General features: G+C 35.1%; 4 protein-coding genes across 4 annotated transcripts; 1 reads left to right on the forward strand and 3 right to left on the reverse strand.

Moving 5' to 3' along the window:
- Positions 1–1,244: 1,244 nt before the first annotated feature.
- Positions 1,245–4,707, forward strand: LOC120282265 (asparagine synthetase [glutamine-hydrolyzing]). Its single transcript, XM_039289038.1, has 13 exons — positions 1,245–1,414; positions 1,502–1,640; positions 1,717–1,812; positions 1,916–2,057; positions 2,148–2,338; positions 2,430–2,591; positions 2,682–2,762; positions 2,850–3,071; positions 3,148–3,282; positions 3,874–3,954; positions 4,037–4,123; positions 4,209–4,316; positions 4,407–4,707. Exons 1-13 carry the CDS (start codon positions 1,335–1,337, stop codon positions 4,656–4,658), a joined length of 1,776 nt encoding a protein of 591 aa, XP_039144972.1. The 5' UTR covers positions 1,245–1,334; the 3' UTR covers positions 4,659–4,707.
- A 160-nt stretch (positions 4,708–4,867) lies between these two features.
- On the reverse strand, positions 4,868–7,331 carry LOC120282266. The gene is made up of 3 exons (XM_039289039.1): positions 6,587–7,331; positions 5,396–5,460; positions 4,868–5,299 (listed from the first exon to the last, which is right to left on the reverse strand). Exons 1-3 carry the CDS (start codon positions 7,277–7,279, stop codon positions 5,176–5,178), a joined length of 882 nt encoding a protein of 293 aa, XP_039144973.1. The 5' UTR covers positions 7,280–7,331; the 3' UTR covers positions 4,868–5,175.
- Positions 7,332–7,802: 471 nt separating this feature from the next.
- On the reverse strand, positions 7,803–10,600 carry LOC120282461 (metal tolerance protein 1-like). Its single transcript, XM_039289281.1, has 2 exons — positions 10,355–10,600; positions 7,803–9,365 (listed from the first exon to the last, which is right to left on the reverse strand). Exon 2 carries the CDS (start codon positions 9,363–9,365, stop codon positions 8,112–8,114), a length of 1,254 nt encoding a protein of 417 aa, XP_039145215.1. The 5' UTR covers positions 10,355–10,600; the 3' UTR covers positions 7,803–8,111.
- Positions 10,601–14,747: 4,147 nt separating this feature from the next.
- On the reverse strand, positions 14,748–18,787 carry LOC120283030 (internal alternative NAD(P)H-ubiquinone oxidoreductase A2, mitochondrial-like). The gene is made up of 8 exons (XM_039289856.1): positions 18,289–18,787; positions 17,659–17,878; positions 16,587–16,747; positions 16,359–16,424; positions 15,971–16,134; positions 15,719–15,833; positions 15,230–15,409; positions 14,748–15,121 (listed from the first exon to the last, which is right to left on the reverse strand). Exons 1-8 carry the CDS (start codon positions 18,709–18,711, stop codon positions 14,969–14,971), a joined length of 1,482 nt encoding a protein of 493 aa, XP_039145790.1. The 5' UTR covers positions 18,712–18,787; the 3' UTR covers positions 14,748–14,968.
- Positions 18,788–18,839: the final 52 nt, after the last annotated feature.

The following is an 18,839-nucleotide window of genomic DNA, read 5'->3' on the forward strand; positions in this document are numbered from 1 at the left end:
TGGTACCAAGTTAAACAGGGCTAGCCTAAAACCATATGATAATACTTCAAGATCTCTTTGATCACATCTGCTCTTCGTTAAATGTCAAATGGAAATCTCAAAGAGATAGTGAATATTAATTTCTATGGCGTGAAAGATTGAAACACCATCGACCATGCAATATTTACAATTGCGACAGCACATTACGTGGCAGTTCTTATCCTTAAAGTACATGCAATACATGCATGTAAAAGTAAAACCCTCCACTAATTATTTCTAGTGTTTTGCGTCATATAATTAATCACACGTGACACACACTCTTTGGTTTTAAGATCTAAAACAGAGTTTAGATATTAAGAACAACAATCAAATAACAAGTATAATGGAAAAAAAAAAAAAAATCCACAATTAGTCTTCATCCTTATCCAAACTCATAATAATAATTTTTTTTAAAAAAGGTAAATTGCTAGAAATTCAATCTTATCCGTATTCACTTTGTCAGCATTGATGACGTGGCATCACCAAGAAGACAAGGCTAGTTACGTTGCTTAATCCTGAGCCACGTGGCACTCATGTAGGGGAAGGCCACGTCAAGAGTACATGCATCGCCACGTGTACGTCCGAACTTGGTCCAATTATCGGGAGGTTTTATAGCATCACCCTTGAAAAACCTAAAATTTAAAATAATGATGATTTTTTTTTAAAAAAAAAATACATATATATATATATATTAAAAAAAAATATTATGGTAAAAATTTCGCACAATTATTGGAGAAATGAGCAAAATGACTGAGAAAATGATTTGACAATACTTGGTGTCATGAAACTTTATGAGAATAATGAATGAAGATCGACAACAATACTATTATATCACTATTTAATATTCATACTTTCTATATGAGAGTATATTATTTTTTTTCTTTTTAAAGTAATACAGTAGGGGATTATTAATTAATTTAATTTAATTACTGAAATGTTTTATAGTCACTCTTATAGTAGAACTCATCCTCATTATTAGTGTATTAATGTAACTGTCTATTTTTTAACACCTTTTATATGACAACACGTCAAAAATCTCAGGGGTCAATAAGTTAAAAAAACCCTTCTCCATGCACTTGCAAGGCGCCGCGATGCCACGTCAGCACAATAGCGATACTTAGTTATAACGACTAATTAACAAATTAACAATAGAATTATCTCTTAATCTTAATTTGAGCCTATAAATACTCGTTTTGGTGCGCGAAGTTGAAGGGCACCAAAGAGCGTTGATTTCTCTCCTTCGTTTGAGCGTTTCCTCATCTCTTCCTCATCGTTCTCCGTTTCTTTGAGGATTTCTGGTGGTTTTTTGGGTGAAAATGTGTGGGATTCTTGCTGTTTTAGGTTGTTCTGATAGTTCACAGGCCAAGAGAGTCCGGGTTCTTGAGCTATCTCGCAGGCATTGATTCATTCTTTATTTGGTTAAAATTTGATTGTTTTTCTTTGATTTATGATGATTTATTTGTTTTTGGTTTATTGAGTGTAGATTGAAGCACAGAGGGCCGGATTGGAGTGGGTTGTATCAGCATGGTGATTGTTTTCTGGCTCACCAGCGTCTTGCCATTGTGGATCCTGCTTCTGGTGATCAACCCCTTTATAATGAAGATATGAACATTGTTGTCACGGTATTGGATCTTGTTTTCTATTGTTTTTTTTTTCATGATTTGTGGATGAATTTTGATGAGGATTGATGATAAATAGGTTAATGGAGAGATTTATAACCATGAAGAACTGAGGAAGGCTTTGGTTGGTCATAGATTCAGGACTGGGAGTGATTGTGATGTGATAGCCCATTTGGTAATTTCTTGATTAAAAAAAATTGATTTTTGTTGTTGTTGATGTTGTTGTTGTTGTTGTTCGTTCATTGTTTTAGTGGTTTTGTTTTGAAAATTCATGACAGTATGAGGAGCATGGAGAGAATTTTGTGGACATGTTGGATGGGATGTTCTCATTTGTGCTTTTGGATACAAGAGACAACAGCTTCATTGTTGCCAGAGATGCCATTGGTGTCACATCCCTTTACATTGGATGGAGTCTTGATGGTATTTATTCTATAATTTAATCTAAATTCCTTCCATTCTAGTTGTTTGGATGTTTGATTTTTTAAGCAAAAAAATGTTCTATATATATAGGTTCTGTTTGGATATCATCAGAAATGAAAGGATTGATTGATGATTGTGAACATTTTGAGGCCTTCCCACCTGGACATCTCTATTCAAGCAAAGCAGGTGGATTTAAGAGATGGTACAATCATCCGTGGTACTCAGAGTCAATTCCTTCCGCTCCTTATGATCCGCTGGTACTGAGAAAGGCTTTTGAGGATGTAAGCTACTGAGCTGAAGCACTTAAAACTTTGAAAGAACTGAGAATTTGAGTTCATAGTTAAATTTTATTATATTCTTGATTTTGTTTAGGCTGTGATTAAGAGACTAATGAGTGACGTCCCATTTGGAGTTTTATTGTCTGGTGGTCTTGATTCATCCTTAGTAGCTGCAGTCACTTCTCGGTATTTGAAAGAAACCAAAGCTGCAAAACAATGGGGAGCTCAGCTGCATTCTTTCTGTGTTGGTTTAGAGGTTATCTCTTATACATCTTCTATTTCAAAGAAAAGAAAAATCTACTTCTTTAGAATCTGTTGTTCTCACTGTTTGATCTTTGTTTTGTAGGGATCTCCAGACTTGAAGGCTGCCAAAGAAGTTGCTGATTATCTTGGTACAGTGCACCATGAGTTCCATTTCACCGTTCAGGTACCTACCTACAACTGTTGGAAACTTTTTATGTAAGAAGCTAGAATTTGTTTTGATGATTTACGTACTTTATTCTGTGATTAACAGGACGGTATTGATGCAATTGAGGATGTGATTCATCACATTGAGACTTATGATGTTACTACAATCAGAGCAAGCACTCCAATGTTTCTCATGGCTCGCAAGATCAAAGCTTTGGGAGTCAAAATGGTCCTCTCTGGTGAAGGTTCTGATGAGATTTTTGGAGGATATCTCTACTTTCACAAGGCACCTAACAAGGAAGAATTCCATCGAGAAACATGTCATAAGGTGTTCATAATTCATGAACTACTTGCCTTTTGGATTAACTGTTCTGTTTTTTTTTCCTGAAACAATTGGTTTGCAGATAAAAGCTCTACACCAGTATGATTGTTTAAGAGCAAACAAGGCTACATCTGCATGGGGACTGGAAGCTAGAGTCCCATTTCTGGACAAAGAGTTCATTGATGTAGCAATGAGCATTGATCCTGAATGGAAAATGGTGAGATAATTTACAATATAGATACACATATATTCATATATTTAGAATACATATGTTTAAAATACATGTATAATATGCCTGGGAATATTTCAAGGAACGAGTATGAATCTTTTAAAAATATTATTGTTTTTAAATATTTGCTTATATTGATCATGACATTAGCAATAAAAAAGATATTGAAATTCCATAAACTTAATGTATTTTCCTAAAAGATATGATCATAATTTCAACGTTAGTGTTTTTTATTTTGATTTTTTTTAGTGAGTTGTAGAAGAGCTTGTAATATCTATTATTATATAATTAATTTTTTTTTACGTTTTGGTTTCTCTTCTAAATTTTTTTTTTTTGAAAGATTCTTCTATTAGGTTTTATTTCATTTGGATTTGAATTTGATTGATTTATTTATTTTCATAAAAAGTATGTGCATGATGCTATAATTTTATTCATTAAAATAATTTATTTGTATTTCAAATTATGTATATATGCAATATTGTTTTACGAATATCAAACACGAACCAAGGGAATTTGCTTAGTATATATATAGTATTCATTATGTCATTTATTGCTGAAATCTGGAAGTTATTCAATCAGATCAAACCTGAAAGTGGGAGGATAGAGAAGTGGGTCTTAAGAAAAGCATTTGATGATGAAGAAAAGCCATATCTTCCAAAGGTCAGTCACATCTTCTCCAATTGAATATTCACTTAAAAAGAAACAGAACAAGCACTCAAGTCATTATGTTTTCATTCTTCAGCACATTCTCTATAGACAGAAAGAACAGTTCAGTGATGGTGTTGGTTACAGTTGGATTGATGGACTCAAAGCTCATGCAGAACAACATGTAATTTTTTTTCTACTTGTTTATCTGAAAGATCAAGGATTACTATTTCAAATTGTTAATCATAAATTACCATCTTTTACTGCAGGTTACTGACAAGATGATGCAAAATGCTGGAAATATCTTTCCACACAACACACCCACAACTAAGGAAGCATACTATTACAGGATGATATTTGACAGATTTTTCCCACAGGTAACTGATTGATTGAACATAAAGAAGAGGATCAAAATACAGGTAAAATTGGATGAATCTCAAAGTTAATAATGTGATGTTGTGTTTCAGAACTCTGCAAGCTTGACAGTTCCAGGAGGTCCCAGTGTTGCTTGCAGCACAGCAAAAGCAGTTGAATGGGATTCACAATGGTCAAACAACCTTGATCCTTCAGGCAGGGCTGCGTTGGGTGTTCATGAATCAGCTTATGAACCTCATGTTCCTGCTGCTATTGCCGCTGGGAAAGGGGCTAATATGATAACCAAAAAGAAGAAGCCAAGAATTGTTGAAGTTACTGCTTCAGGGCTCCCAATTAGCACTTGATAATCTCTTATTTAGACTAGTATTTATTATTGTTGTTGTTGATTATTTTCTTTTTTATGGAAATTAGCGGAGATCGTATTGTGATTATGAACCACCAGCCATGGAGTTTATTATACATGGCTTGATGATTTAAGCTTAAAAATCGCGCACATGTTCAATGTACTTCAGTACAAATCTTGAGTTCATTATCAGTTACTGGTTTCACCTCATTGAGTCAAGTCAAGCTTCAAATGAATAAAGTTTTGAGACAAGGCATTATAAAGGAATGCAGTTTTACAATATATTTGCACATGAAAAGAGCAATACATCCTGAAGGGAACTCCGAGTTTGATACTTCACATCTTAAAAACAAGGTAACATTGCATTCTAATGAACTCTTGCAGCCAATCTGTCAACTGCAAAGCGAGAAGCCGGATCACTCTAAGCTCAAGTTTAGAATTTGCAACTACTTCTGGAGCTTCAAGTTTGGTGGTTCCTTTGATATGGCAAATGATAGATGAAAAGTTTGTGATTTTTGTCATTTTCCTTTCACAGAATTCTTGGCGCAAGTTGTCCCATTTTTCCTGCCTGTTAAAACTTTTATGCGAAAAATGGATGAATCTTTCGCTGCTGGAATACGCGGCGACCTTGAAAATTTTGGCCTGCAAGATGCTTATAGGGTTTAATTTAAGTCTTGAATCAAAACAATATTATTTTATAAATATTGTTCTAGATAATCAGAAACCGGGAAAGCTTGCCTTTTTTTAAGAATGGGAATCTGATCCTGACTCTCTTTTGAAGCATCTCGATTGTCCACATGTTCCTGCTCGATATAAAGATAAAAAGTTAGATGCACACGGAACAAGCGATTGCCAGATTAAATACTGGCATTCATCAGTAGCAGGTCAAAATCAAAGTCTACATTATGCAGTGTGTTCTTAAGGATCAAAAATACATTCTAATACCTTGATGCACCTACATCCATCAACATAAAACCTTCCACTATTGCGAAGTTTTCATTTAAAGAATATGCTTGTGCAGCCATATGTCATTCCATTTCAAACTTTCTTTGATGTTTCCAAAAATCAATCAACAGAAAAAATGTCTGGGTTCAGATGAACTAATTCATGATTTGTAGCAGCCGGATAAATAACAGTTTCTAGGTATATTTATAAGAACATAACAGAATCTCAACAAATTCTAAAGTTCTTTTAAGGATTAAAGAGACACATCTTAATACTCAAAAGAACATACAACCACGAATCATCGCCATAATTTTCAATTCAAAAAAGGACAAAACATCCAAGTATCACATAAAACAGAAACTCAAAAACTCAAGAAATACAAATGTATACTTCAAAAGTGAACTTTCATAATACAAATGACTTAAAAAAGTTTATAATCACATTAAATGAAACCCAACAAATTGTACTTTAGTTCAGGTTCACATAATTAAAACGTCAAAAAATCAGACCCTCGCCAACTATCTTGAAATAACAATAAGCTTTCCAATGAAGATACATTAAATGATGATTAAATCCAAGAAATCGGCGCGCTTTACAGCAAGCTTCCATTAAAAATACTCAATTGATTACAACCACATGACCAATAACCCAATAAATTGAACTTCAGAACAGATTCACAGAATCAAGCATGCCACAAATTACCCCCTACACCAATTTTCTCCATTTATCAACTAGTTTTCCATTGAAGACACATCAATGATCACCAAATTCAAGAAATAGGTGAACTTTTGGCTTCTATTCTTGAATAACATTTTCAAATGTGCATGGGAAACAAATCGTCCACATTGTGCAATGATGAATCACAACATAAATCAAAGAGCAGTACTTTAAACACTCAGAAATTTACCAAAAAAAACAGATTAAAAAAGCAAACTTTGAGGGCAAAAGAAGTAAGGAATAGAATGGGAAACAAGAGAAACTCACCTCTTCCAATGAAGCAAGGGTTTCCTTCTGAGCCTTGGCCTTCAACTCAGCCAAACTCTGCTTCTCCTTCTGGGCCTTCTCCTTCTCTCCTCCAAATTTATCCACAATCCCCAATTTCCTCTTCTTCCTATTAAAATTCCACAGCTTCTTATCTCGAACTTTCCATACCAAACCCTTGCTGAAAATGATCTTTTCCGACTTCCAACCAGGCGATGAGCTCGTATCAATCACCGTCACCTCCGTCCTTGAATAAGCCCCAAAATCGGAGCTCGCTGGTCCCCGCTTCCTTCTCGGCTTCGCAGGCCGTCCCTTCTTCACGCCGGCCAAACTATTCTCGGCGCTCGATGGCGAAGCCGCCGGAGCAGCACGGGGGGTATCCCGGGCTCCACTTGCACTAGCCGAATCGGGACGGGAGCAGAGCTTAGGGTTCAGTTGCTTCCGCGAGCTCTTCGGCTTCTCGGCAACAATTCCCGAGGGGCCAGTCATGACGAAGAGCTCGGCGAGGACGCCACTCATAAGATCAAACACCTTGGGTTTCCCACATCCAGGATTCGCCGGCGGGGCGTGGGGACGAACAGGATCAGGGTTAGGGTTAGGTTGCGGGAGAGAAGAGAGGAAAGCATCGAGATCGAGGTCCGAGATCGGGAGACCTTGGGAGCGATGGAGGCGTTCGAGCCAGTTCGAGCTTCGCATTGCGCTTTCCTCTTCGTCAGTGAAGAAGAAAGACGATAGATTGGTACAGAAGGAGGAGGAAACTTTATATTTAACCCCCTTTAATGTTCTCTAATTATACTCTAATGGGGTTATGATAGAAATTCTCAAGAATCCTGGGTATATGTGCAACTATAAAATTTATAAAACATCTCCACGTGTGGTCACTGTGTGAAATTTATTTTTTTTAGTTATTAGATATTAATTTATTTTCCCCGATCACTTGAAATTTTTTGACCAAATTTAAATGACGTGACTGCTAAAAATACCACGTTACTTTTTTTTTTAAGTGAACTAAGTCAGCATCCTCTTTCCAGCTGAGATAAGAGAAAATATAAATTAAAAAAAAAAAGTACCATAACATTTTCGGCCGCCACATCATTTAAATTTGACCGAAAAATTCCAAGTGACCAACTGGTAAAAACAAATTAATATCTAATGACAAAAAAAATACAAATTGAAACATAATGACCAAAATAAAAATCAGTCATAACACAATAACCACTTGAAAATTTACCCACATCTCCAACTTTTTCCGGAGAGAGATGTATTATTACTATTCATATATATATATACATATGATATAAAGTGGGCAAAAAAAAAATAGAGGATGTATTATTGCTAGCAGATTAAGAATGATGGACTGGTTATATACAAATTGCAAGCATCATGACTTCTGAACCAGATCTGCTGTAACATTTGAAACTACTTGCTAATTATAGGTGAACTTTTGCAGCAGCAAACACTAGATAGCATTTCATCCATATCAAATAAAACAAAAGTGCAGCCAATTCATCAGCAACCAGCACGGAACCTACAAGCGCTCAATCTGTATTGTAACGTGGCTGATATTATATTCCCTTTTTATGTATTCTATCACCTTGTTAAGAAGAAGATCGGCGTCCGCCTCTGGTGTAACCGTAACATGGCATGCAAGAAGAACCTTGCCAAGAGTAAGCGCCCATATGTGTAGCTCGTGGATGGCTACCACTCCGTCCATTTCGCACAGTCCCTGTTCTAGTTTGGTTGCATCAATTTCCCGAGGCGTGCTCTCCATGAGCACGTCGAGGATGTCTCTCAGCATCTTGATGGTTGTAAAGAGGACAATGAGCGAGAAGAGGAGCGTGCATATCAGGTCAATGATCTTCCATTCAGGCTTGTACCATATGATAGCTCCTCCGATCATCACCCCGATGCTCTGAATTGAGTCTCCAAGAACATGAAGATACGCACTGTGGATGTTGATGTTTCGTGTCTTCTTGTGAGGGTCTTTGGCCCAATGGTCTGCACAGCTTGCTTCTTCTGAATGGCCCAGTAATGGGGTGTGTTGATGCTCAGGAACAGCAACATGCTGGTGATCATCCTTGTGCTTGATCTCCACTGAGATGCGGTGATCAGCTGAAACACTGATGGTATTGCAGTGACTGTGTCCGTGGCCATGGTGGTGATTGTGATCGAAATCGTGTTCGTGATCAGAATCAGAGTGGTCATGGCCATGGCCATGGCCATGACTGTGGCTGCCGTGACCATGATCATGTCCCAACAAAACAGCCATTACAACATTCACCACGAGTCCAAAGGCAGAGACAGCAAACATCAGCACACCCTTGACTTCACCATTGTCATATATGAGCCTCACAATGGCTTCATAAACCAGAATGCCAGTTAAGAGCCATATAAGTTGGATGGAAACCAATGCACCAAGAATCTCTATCCGGTAGAACCCATATGATTGGCGAGGAGTTGCTTCCCACCCTGATGCCCAGATTGAGAATAAGGAGATGGCAAAAGCAGCAACATCTGAGAGAAGATGCGCTGCATCTGTCAAAATAGCAAGACTGTTAGCCTTGATGCCACCAACCACTTCGACGCTCATGAATATGACACATAGGAAAACAGCAATGAGAAGTTTGCGCATTGATGCAGATCTTTCTTTGGCATCTTTTGAGCTGGTTCCATGTTCTGACAAACCACAGGTATTACCCTTGCAGATATTTTTCCTATCCATCCCAGGAGCTTCTAAAGGCTTGTTGACACCAATGATATGATCTGAGTTTTGAGCTTCCATCTACAATCCACAAACACGAATTAGGAAAGACCACCAATAGTACTCGAACATTCCTTTGTGACTAAAAAAATAACAAGGCCCAAAACATTAGATGCAAGAACAAGAATAGCGAAAATGTCAATCCTGGTAAAAACTCTGGTCAATGTCAATCCTCATAATCTCATTTTTATTCATTCAGTCATTCATTTTCTCCATTCATTTGGTCAAATAACAAAATAGACTATTCCAGTTGTACAAAATCAAAGGGTATTGCTTTAGCTACCACAACATCGAAATCCCATGATGGTGATTGGCTACTGATAATTAATAAAAACAGAACAAGAACGTAGCTTAACTAAGCAAACCATCACCGATAACCATGGACCAGGAGCAGTAACAAGAAGAAGAGACTCTTAGCTCCTACGTACAAGAGAAAGCAATCCTACCTTCTCTAGTTTTCATAATAAAGAATCATACAAGACCAACAAAGGCTTTTTGGACATATACAAACCTGAATAACTTCTATTGCAATAACAAGTTAGGATCTGAACCTTGTTATTCTTTATTTTCATTCGTATTCACCTCAATTCCTCCAAAATTTGCACTCAAAAACACAAAAACAAAAAAGGACCAAAAACTTTGATCCGGTTTACAAAAATACAATTTCCTTTTTTTCCTACAGCAACCCACAAAATCAGTTTTTTCCTTATTTATCTCACCATTTTCCTTCAAATAAACAGGGATTGTTCCCAATTTCAAAAATAATCCCAAAGCAATCAAATTTCATCAATATATCCAATCTTCCGAACCTAATAATCCCTCATCGATTATCAAAAACCGATTCTAACATTCAATCGAACAAATAATTGAAAAAAAAATCTCACCAAAGCTCACCTCCGAAGAAAAATTTCAAATCAACGATACAGACAAGAAAACATCCACACAAGAAACATCAAAGAAATCAAACAAAAAAAAAACAAAAACAAAAAGGGAGAAGAAGAAGCACGAACCTTCAGGAGAAGGACGACGGGAAGCTCTAGGGTTTGGAATTGGGGAAACAAGAACAGGAACGCGCACTGAAATGAGAAGAAGAGATAGGATTCTCTTTGAAGGGTGGTCGCGGCGAAGTGCTAGCCGTACATCCACTTGATCATCGATGAGGATTCAGATCTCGAGGCGGATGTGCGGTTGTTAAGGGGGGGGACTTCCGGGGTAATGGTTCCCCCCCTCGAGAGCTTCTTTCTTCTTCGCTTTAATAATTTGGCGGCATTTAAACAATAAAGAAAGAAAAATGAAGAGAGGATGACAACGCGGGTACGGGTTGGAAACCGTTATGCCCGAATTAGAATCCGATAAGGATCCGGGTTCCAGCGATGACTTGGACGTGGTCCACTCGTTACTTTTACTTTGATCTCCTCTGTTTTCCTTAATTAATACAACGTGTTTATGAAATAATCAATTTTAAACTATTATTATCTATACATATAATCTACTCCGAAAGCGTTTTAAGGAACAATTTTGATTTTTTTATAATATTTAAGTTTTTATTTATATTACTTATAATATCAATAATTAAAAATATTAATTATACCTAATTACTTATGTAATAAATGTCTATAACACTTTTGAAATCCAAGATATAAGATAGTTTCTATGGTATAAGTTATTTAGATGTATAATCTCAGCTTTTGAAAGAACAATTTTAATTTTTTTTATAATATATAAGTTTTTATTTATATTACTTATAATTTTAATATTTGAAAAACATTAATTACACTTAATTATTTATGTAATAAATGTCCATAAGACCTTTGAGATTTAAGGTATAAAATGGTTTCTATGGTAGAAATTGTTTAATAATATTATTTTATATATGATATTGCCTCAAAACTACTCACAAAATTTTAAAAATTCCGATGCGAAGCCATGGAGAATGCCTAGTTATTATTATTATATGTGTATAAATGTAATTTGAAGATTTTTATAATTAATTTTAAGTTGAAAACTAGAATAATCAATTAGGGTGGTATATCTACATCCGAGATGGTTCGTCATAGATGTGATTAACCATTTTTAATGATTTGGTTTTTTGTGTTTCTCCTTATTATCATATGTTTTTTTTTTTTATCTGATTGTAAATTATTTTTTTGGTTCTCAGTTTAAAGTTCTCTTCAATATATTTTTTGAATGATTTATTCATTATTTATTTTTAAAAAATAATTTGTTAGGCAACTTAACCTTTTATTTTATAGAATATATTATAATTTTTTAAATTAAATGCTTGCTAACCGTTATCCTAATTGTGATTGTTCCAGCATGTCGCCCTTGATCAATAACATAGTTCTATGAGGATAGCTCTGGGTAAAATTTGCTAAGAAACCGGCAATGATTAACTTCTTTCTCCCAACCTTTGTTTATCAAAAATATCACTGCATCATGCACTTGAAGAGAATAAGAATGTTCACTATCCGCATCATTAGTTAGGAATTGAATCGCTAATGCTGCATCTATATATTTCCACCATACTTAAAGAAAGTCCTAAATTATTATTATTTTTTTTTTTTGCAAGTAACAAACCCTCACGAATACCCTGAAGTTCTATCATGAGATATGAGCCAGGCCAATATAAATTGATCACAAATTTGCCGAGCCAATTACTATCGTTATTACAAATTATCAGCCTGCCAAAGCACGTTTAGTTACATGGACGCTAGAACTATTTGCACACAATCACTACTCACACTTTAAAAAATATGTCATTATTTTATAATTCGAACTCTCATCACTTGTTAATAATTTTAATGAAGACCTGACTACTAATAAACCACTTGATCATTGGTATGTATGTAACTAACTTAGCAGCTAAAATCCGGCATTCATGCAACAAAAAGGATGCATTATCATCCAACTCCAATATATATTTATGTATGTATGTATCACATCAGTTATTGAACATTAAACTCTCCTTTATTAAGCAACCATTTTATTTTGGACAATAATAGTCTCTATAACAACTTCATTGCAGAGAATGTTTATATTTAAAAAACTGAAGGAGGAGGTCCAGGACTGGTACGTGGATCATGGTAATCAAGATCATCAGTTACAGGGCCTTCAGGTGGAGGACCAGGACTTGTGCGTGGACCATGGTAATCAAGATCATCAATTGTAGCATCATTACTTAGCTTCTTATTATTATACTCAAGACCATCATGTTGCAAAGTGTCCACATGAGGAGGGCTACTTGGCACTCCTCCAGGCATAGCAGGAGTTGGTTCTGGATCACTGTAGTCATTCACTCCCACCTTCAGTAGCCTTCTTTCAGTTATTTCTCCTTCCCCTACCATCAAATAATATCAATTCCGTTAATTATTCGTCTCCTAACAATACTAAATGAATGTTTGGTTTACCAAACTGAGCTAATAAATTTTTCTTTGGCATACAATATATCCTGGAGAGAAGGAAAATAACATCTTCTCACATAGGACGGTGAACAGTATATCCATACTACTAGTGTATGCATAGTATTACTGTAATATTTATACAATATTTTACAGTGTATTCATAGTACTATCGACCCAGAGATTCGATCCTGGATCTGCCTAATGTTTTAACACACCAACTAGTGGTTGTTCGAAATTTTATATTACCGTTGAAAATAGAATTACAAAAAAAATAATTCTCAAGTCATATTAATAAGAATATGTGCAATTTTGTCTGGGTGACAATACAGTAATGTAACAGTAATGTACAGTATTATATTTGGTTAGCTGGTAATCTTTCATTAAAATTTATCCTTTTTTTACTAAAATACTTTTTATAATAATGACAAAATATATCAAATTCCATAATACCTTCAAGTAAATTTCAAAATTGTTTAATAATAAATATCTTTTATCATTAAAAACAATAAAATTTTGATTTTAATTTATTAACTCAAATTTACTAATTTTAAATAAATAAAAAATTCCCGCTAATTTTATTTTTAAAAAATAAGCTTAAATGATTTTTATTATCATTTAAACATTTGGATGAGTATCCTTTCGTATAAAAGATATGTATAATTCCAAAACAAGCTGCTAAAGTATTATAAAAATTATTTCGAAAAATACAATTAATTTTTAAAAAAGTAATATTTTTGAGATTTTATTTAAAAAAATATAACTAGGAAAAAAAAAACATATTTCGTTAAAAAATTACCATTTATTTTAGTTGGTAATCACAATCCCGGTAATATTTATCAAATTATCACATTACGGGAATACGATATATTTACTCCATATAACCAAATAAAGTAATATAACATAACCGATATTTTGGAAGTAATATAATATTACCCCAACCAAACGACTCTTAAGATATTATTATTATTATATATAATATATATAATATATTAGTGGGAAAAAAAAAGCATATTAGAAGATTATACCATAAAGTAGGGAAGCCCTTCCAGACGCATCGGAGAGCAAAGCACAAGAGAGAAGAAAGAAGAAGAACAATGCTTGAAGTGATGAACCCATTTTTGTCCTCAAGCTTTATAGTATGAGAGGGGAAAAAAAAAAGGAGTTTATATAGGAGGGGAATTGAGAAAGGTGGCATTTATGTTCCTTTAATTTTTCACCGTATTTTTTGTGTTTCATACTATAATCTTTAAGATTTGATTGTATCTTTAAATATAGATAGCTTTTATGTAGTTTATTGTATTTTGTCAATAAAATTATTATCTTTTAATTTTTACTATATCTCTGTTATACATTGAGATACTTTCCTCTAATGATTTTTCTACATATAATAATTTTCATATTTATGGTGAATCATAAATATTATTTGATTTTTGCCATTTTATATAATCATTTAAGCAATCATTTTTCGACTTTTTTTTTCAAACAAAATTCTTTGTTTTTTTTTTAATTTAAAATTTAACTTTTCATTAGTTTTAATGATAAATATGAGTTTTATGAAAATATGTTTACGACTAGGTACTTGTTTTTTATATGTACACATTAACTATCAATTTTTTTAATTAAATAGATAAATCATAATTCATTAAAATAAAAGCCAATTAACTACCAACTTTTCTAACATGAAGATAAAATGATTTTAGTCCGAATAAATTGATCCATAAAATAAATTTGAAATTATGTTTATATATATATATATATATATATACAGAAAAGCACAAAAAGAAGAAGAGGAAGAAGTTGATTAGCAGAAATGAGAACATGAAAAAGTACACTTTTGAATTCTGAAAAAAAAAAAATATTCTCAAGTGCGTTCAACATTGGAGTTCCAATTCTTATATAATATGTCTATAAAAGGTAAGTCTAGCAAGAAGAGATTAAATATAAAGTGACTTCATATGCTTAATTTGAATATATTAAACCAATTCCAAGATGTAAATCAGAACGGGTAATTAATAGAGTCAAACTTTTGCAAGGCATGTGGTATAAATGCATTAATCAAAATCTCTATGCAGACTATGCAGTCAATTAACAACTTCATACCTAGTGCAGAACCTGGTCAACTTTCAAAAATGTTTTGCTGATGAAAAATAAAATTTCACAGTATCATGTATACAAAATGAATTTAACAACAAAAATATATATATATATATATATATTGAACCTTTAGATGCGTGAAATATCGCGGCCAAATACGAGTGTGGTCAGCCAGTTAATTGCCACATAGAACCTGTTTCTCCAGCTTATAACTCGAGTCAGATATGCAGACCTCCAAATAAACCAGCTCACAAATCCAGCAAGAGAAATCCCTTTTCCTTCCTGATATAATAAATGTCACATTATTTATTTATTTATTTATTTATTCATGTATGAAGTTTTGATCCAATGGAAACATTATGAAATGAATGGAATCAAAGAAGAATTAACCTTGCTTTGCCTGAGATCTACAAGAGCTTTGTATCTCCCAACTGTTGCCATGCTACCCAAATGCTTGTAGATAAATTCATCGCCTAGTTCTACATTTGTGGCACTGTTTGCATGGCCACCACCAGCTTTGCCAATCATGTTCAGAAGTTCAGCCAGGTATTTCCCCTGCCTTTCGGCAACCTGATTTGGGCAACCATAAGTCAGAAAAATCTGAGAGTATGCATAAGTTTGCCGGCTGTGTGTGTTGGTCGTTCAATATGAGTAAAATGTAAACTAAAAGATCAGCATCATTCAGGTCTAAGTTGATTGGTGTGTGTTTTGGTGGTTCAATTTGAGCAAAATAGTAACTATAAGGTAGTATCATTCAGGTATAAGTTCATCAGGTGTGTCTTGGTCATTCAATACGAGAAAAATGGAACCTATAAGTTTAGCACCATTTGGGTCTGACTGCAATTTAATAAGATGAGCTACTAGAGTATCAGAACTAACCTGTGCTAAAGCTGGTAGAACTGGCTTGCCAGTGTCTTCAAGAAATCCACTGCAATCACCAATAGCAAACACATCCTGGACTGAGGGAACACGTAGCCATTCATCAATTCCTATCCTGTTTCAGTGCAAAGGCAGGATAACTAAACACATATTTGCGAATGATGGAAGTACGTGAAATTCTTATTGAATACAAACAAATGCTAGGAATTGTGTTCCAAATAAATTGGCTGTGCAAAGTGCATGAGAAAATACCTTCCACCAGGTGATTTCGGAAATGGGAGAGAGTGTACAAAAGGTGATGGACCAACACCGGTAGACCATACAAGAAGCCCATACGGGACCTCTGTGCCATCATTAAGAATTATTTTTTGAGGCTGGACATCTTTGACAACTCCACGCACAAGGCGAACTCCTGACTGATGATCAAACATGAAATTGTCAGAAATAGCAACTTTGGGTATGAAACAGATAGACCGAGAGCACACGGTTGTTGCACTATATATAAATGAAAACATTGGTTTTCATGAGAGAACTGGTAACAAAACATTGATTCACTGTAAGACAAATTTTGGATTACCATAATATACATATACATATATATATATATTCTTAACCAGAAGCGATTTACTTAAATATGCACCTTAGTCAATTGATTTGTAGCATACTGTCTGAGCCGCACATCGAATGAGGATAATATTTCATTAGCCTAACAGAAGAAAGAAAAAGGTAATAAGTCACTAACATCAGGAGTCAAGCATAGTATCAAGCATTTAATATGTAAATATAAAGTATTAACAAAAAGCATCAATGTGACAGAAGACTTATTTAATATCGCACTACATTCTAAAAAGGGCCATCAAAGGAATACCTCAATCAGGGTGACATTGATGTAATCTTTGACATGGGAGTATCTTTCATGAACATCCTTGATAATGAAATCACTAAGTTCACCACTGAACTCAACGCCAGTGGGTCCACCTCCAATCACAACACAGTGCAGTAGCCTCCTCTTCTCTTCCTCTGATATGCCTGTAATAAATGCACAGCACCAGAGCAGCACATGTTCAAGATTTTTATGTTACTAAACGCACCATCAAAATTAATTTTTTTTCACTACATAAAAGAATGATATTGATAAGTTACAAGGCTGTCGACACACTGGCCAACTTCATTAAGGGAATTGTAACAAAGAAAAATTAGTAACAATTTGAACAGACAACAAACTCAAAATTCAAACCTAGAAACTATTATAGTTATTTGAATACATAGGAAACCTTTAAGCTGCATGTTTGAAGTTTTTCATTCCACTGTTTTGTGTGTCATGTTTGCTAAAGAAAACTTGCTTAGGTAGAGGGATGAGAGCAAGATTACGAACACACAAAACATTTGTCTTATCTCATTCATCGAAGTTATAACCATGCATATGTGTCAAAAAAGTAAGATCTCATCAATACAAGTTTGTATTTTATCTGCATCCAAGAGTTTGGCCAGAGAACTTACTATATGCAAATGATAAACACGAGATAGTTATTTACAGACAGACAGCAATATTAATCAAAGATATGTTCACTATCCTCTGCACTCTGACTCAATAATTAAAAGAGGAATAAACAAGAACATTCAAAAAAAATTATTCACCCTGTTCTGCGTTTTGGTGTTTGATTGTTTGTTCCCGATCTTTCACCCAACTTTATTTGTTCAGTTATTCCTATTTTCTAAACCTGAATAGATCCATCTTGTAATTCAATTCCAGTCATCCAGTGCATTACAAACAAAGAATAAAAAAAAAATAAGCACAAAGAATGGCATATTCCACCAGTCCCACCACAATATGTTAAATCCAAATCATAGATAGGTTGCAAATAAAACCACTAAAAAATGAAGATTCCAAGGAAATGAAGCACTATCTATAAAACACAATTTTTTGAGATAAAGCATACCAGGCACATCAGATAGCATTAGATTGAGAAGCAGCTTCCTTCGAATTTCCTGAGCATGGTACACTTCACGAAGAAATATCGCATGTTCTCTTACACCATGTATTCCAAATGTTGAAGCCTCCGCTCCAGATGCAATGACCAACTTGTCATAAGACACCTTAAATTTCCAAGGGTTCAAATCACTCCCAGCATTACCATCAGTAACAGTTTCACAATGCACCTTCACATTAGCAGATAAATGTCAGTAAAAACATAAACCACACACAACCAAAAAATGCATTTGATTTCACAAATAATGAAATTCTGTCCATGCATCATCCAAAGATGCCAAAATGAAATGCAATGAATGATTAACTAATCACTCCAGCATATAAATTTACCCCTCAAATTCCATCAATCAAATTCCAGAGTTCTTCATCAAAACTTCAAATTTATCAAAATCAAAGCCCAATAAATCATGCAATTTGAAGTGAAAAAGTAACAAACAAGAAACTTTTTCAAGAATATCCCTGCGTTAGCTTTTCCATTAAACAAACAAAAAAAAAAAAAATCAAAAGTTAACTCAAAAACAGATCTAAATGGTCGAAACAATATATAAACAATTCAAGATAGAATCCCAGAAAGCCTCACAGTGTGCGCCTCGGGATCGATGGCGTTGCAGCGGGCGAGGAAGAAGTAGGACCCAGGGGAACGGGAAACAGCGGGCTGGATCCGGCCAACGGGCTCAGCAACGGAGCGGAACTCGAGAGTGCCAACGCAGGTGGAGGCGAGGAGCGGAGTGAAGACCATGTGGTTGCGAGGGGAGATGCAAACGACATCGTAGAGCTCAGTATCAATTCCCTTCATCAAACGGCATCCAGCCCATCCCGTTCCGAGCACAACGACTCTCGGCTTCTCGCGGCCGGGTTCAGTGGGGGCGAGACCACCGAAAGCGGCAGGCGGAGAGCCCGGCGGGTGAGCAGGGGAGGAGAAGGAGGAGGAAATGGAGAGAATGGGAGGCAGAGGGCGGGGAAGATGGGTGGAGGAGCGGGCTAGGGATCGGAGCCAAGCCATGGATGGGGAGGAGGAGAGAGAGAATGGAGGTTTGACTGGTGGTGATGGCGGTGGCGGGTTCCGAGACTATTGGGTTGAGTTGATCGATTGACTCGGGATTTGATTGGACCTGAATCATTGTTTTTCTA

The sequence above is a fragment of the Dioscorea cayenensis genome, chromosome 18 (genome assembly GCF_009730915.1).
Source record: "Dioscorea cayenensis subsp. rotundata cultivar TDr96_F1 chromosome 18, TDr96_F1_v2_PseudoChromosome.rev07_lg8_w22 25.fasta, whole genome shotgun sequence".
Lineage (NCBI taxonomy): Eukaryota > Viridiplantae > Streptophyta > Magnoliopsida > Dioscoreales > Dioscoreaceae > Dioscorea > Dioscorea cayenensis.

Bases quoted from the DNA above. Each gene is read 5' to 3' on its own strand.
- LOC120282461 (XM_039289281.1), bottom strand. From the start codon at position 9,365: ATGGAAGCTCAAAACTCAGATCATATCATTGGTGTCAACAAGCCTTTA.
- LOC120282266 (XM_039289039.1), bottom strand. From the start codon at position 7,279: ATGCGAAGCTCGAACTGGCTCGAACGCCTCCATCGCTCCCAAGGTCTC. The intron at 5,461-6,586 runs GTGAGTTTCTCT...TATATCGAGCAG, and splicing joins CCCTTGCTTCATTGGAAGAG to GAACATGTGGACAATCGAGA. The intron at 5,300-5,395 runs GCAAGCTTTCCC...AGCATCTTGCAG, and splicing joins ATTCCCATTCTTAAAAAAAG to GCCAAAATTTTCAAGGTCGC.
- LOC120283030 (XM_039289856.1), bottom strand. From the start codon at position 18,711: ATGGCTTGGCTCCGATCCCTAGCCCGCTCCTCCACCCATCTTCCCCGC. The intron at 15,834-15,970 runs GTATTTTCTCAT...GCACTGAAACAG, and splicing joins CCGAAATCACCTGGTGGAAG to GATAGGAATTGATGAATGGC. The intron at 15,122-15,229 runs GTTAATTCTTCT...TTATTATATCAG, and splicing joins TAGATCTCAGGCAAAGCAAG to GAAGGAAAAGGGATTTCTCT.
- LOC120282265 (XM_039289038.1), top strand. From the start codon at position 1,335: ATGTGTGGGATTCTTGCTGTTTTAGGTTGTTCTGATAGTTCACAGGCC. The intron at 1,813-1,915 runs GTAATTTCTTGA...AATTCATGACAG, and splicing joins GTGATGTGATAGCCCATTTG to TATGAGGAGCATGGAGAGAA. The intron at 3,072-3,147 runs GTGTTCATAATT...ATTGGTTTGCAG, and splicing joins ATCGAGAAACATGTCATAAG to ATAAAAGCTCTACACCAGTA.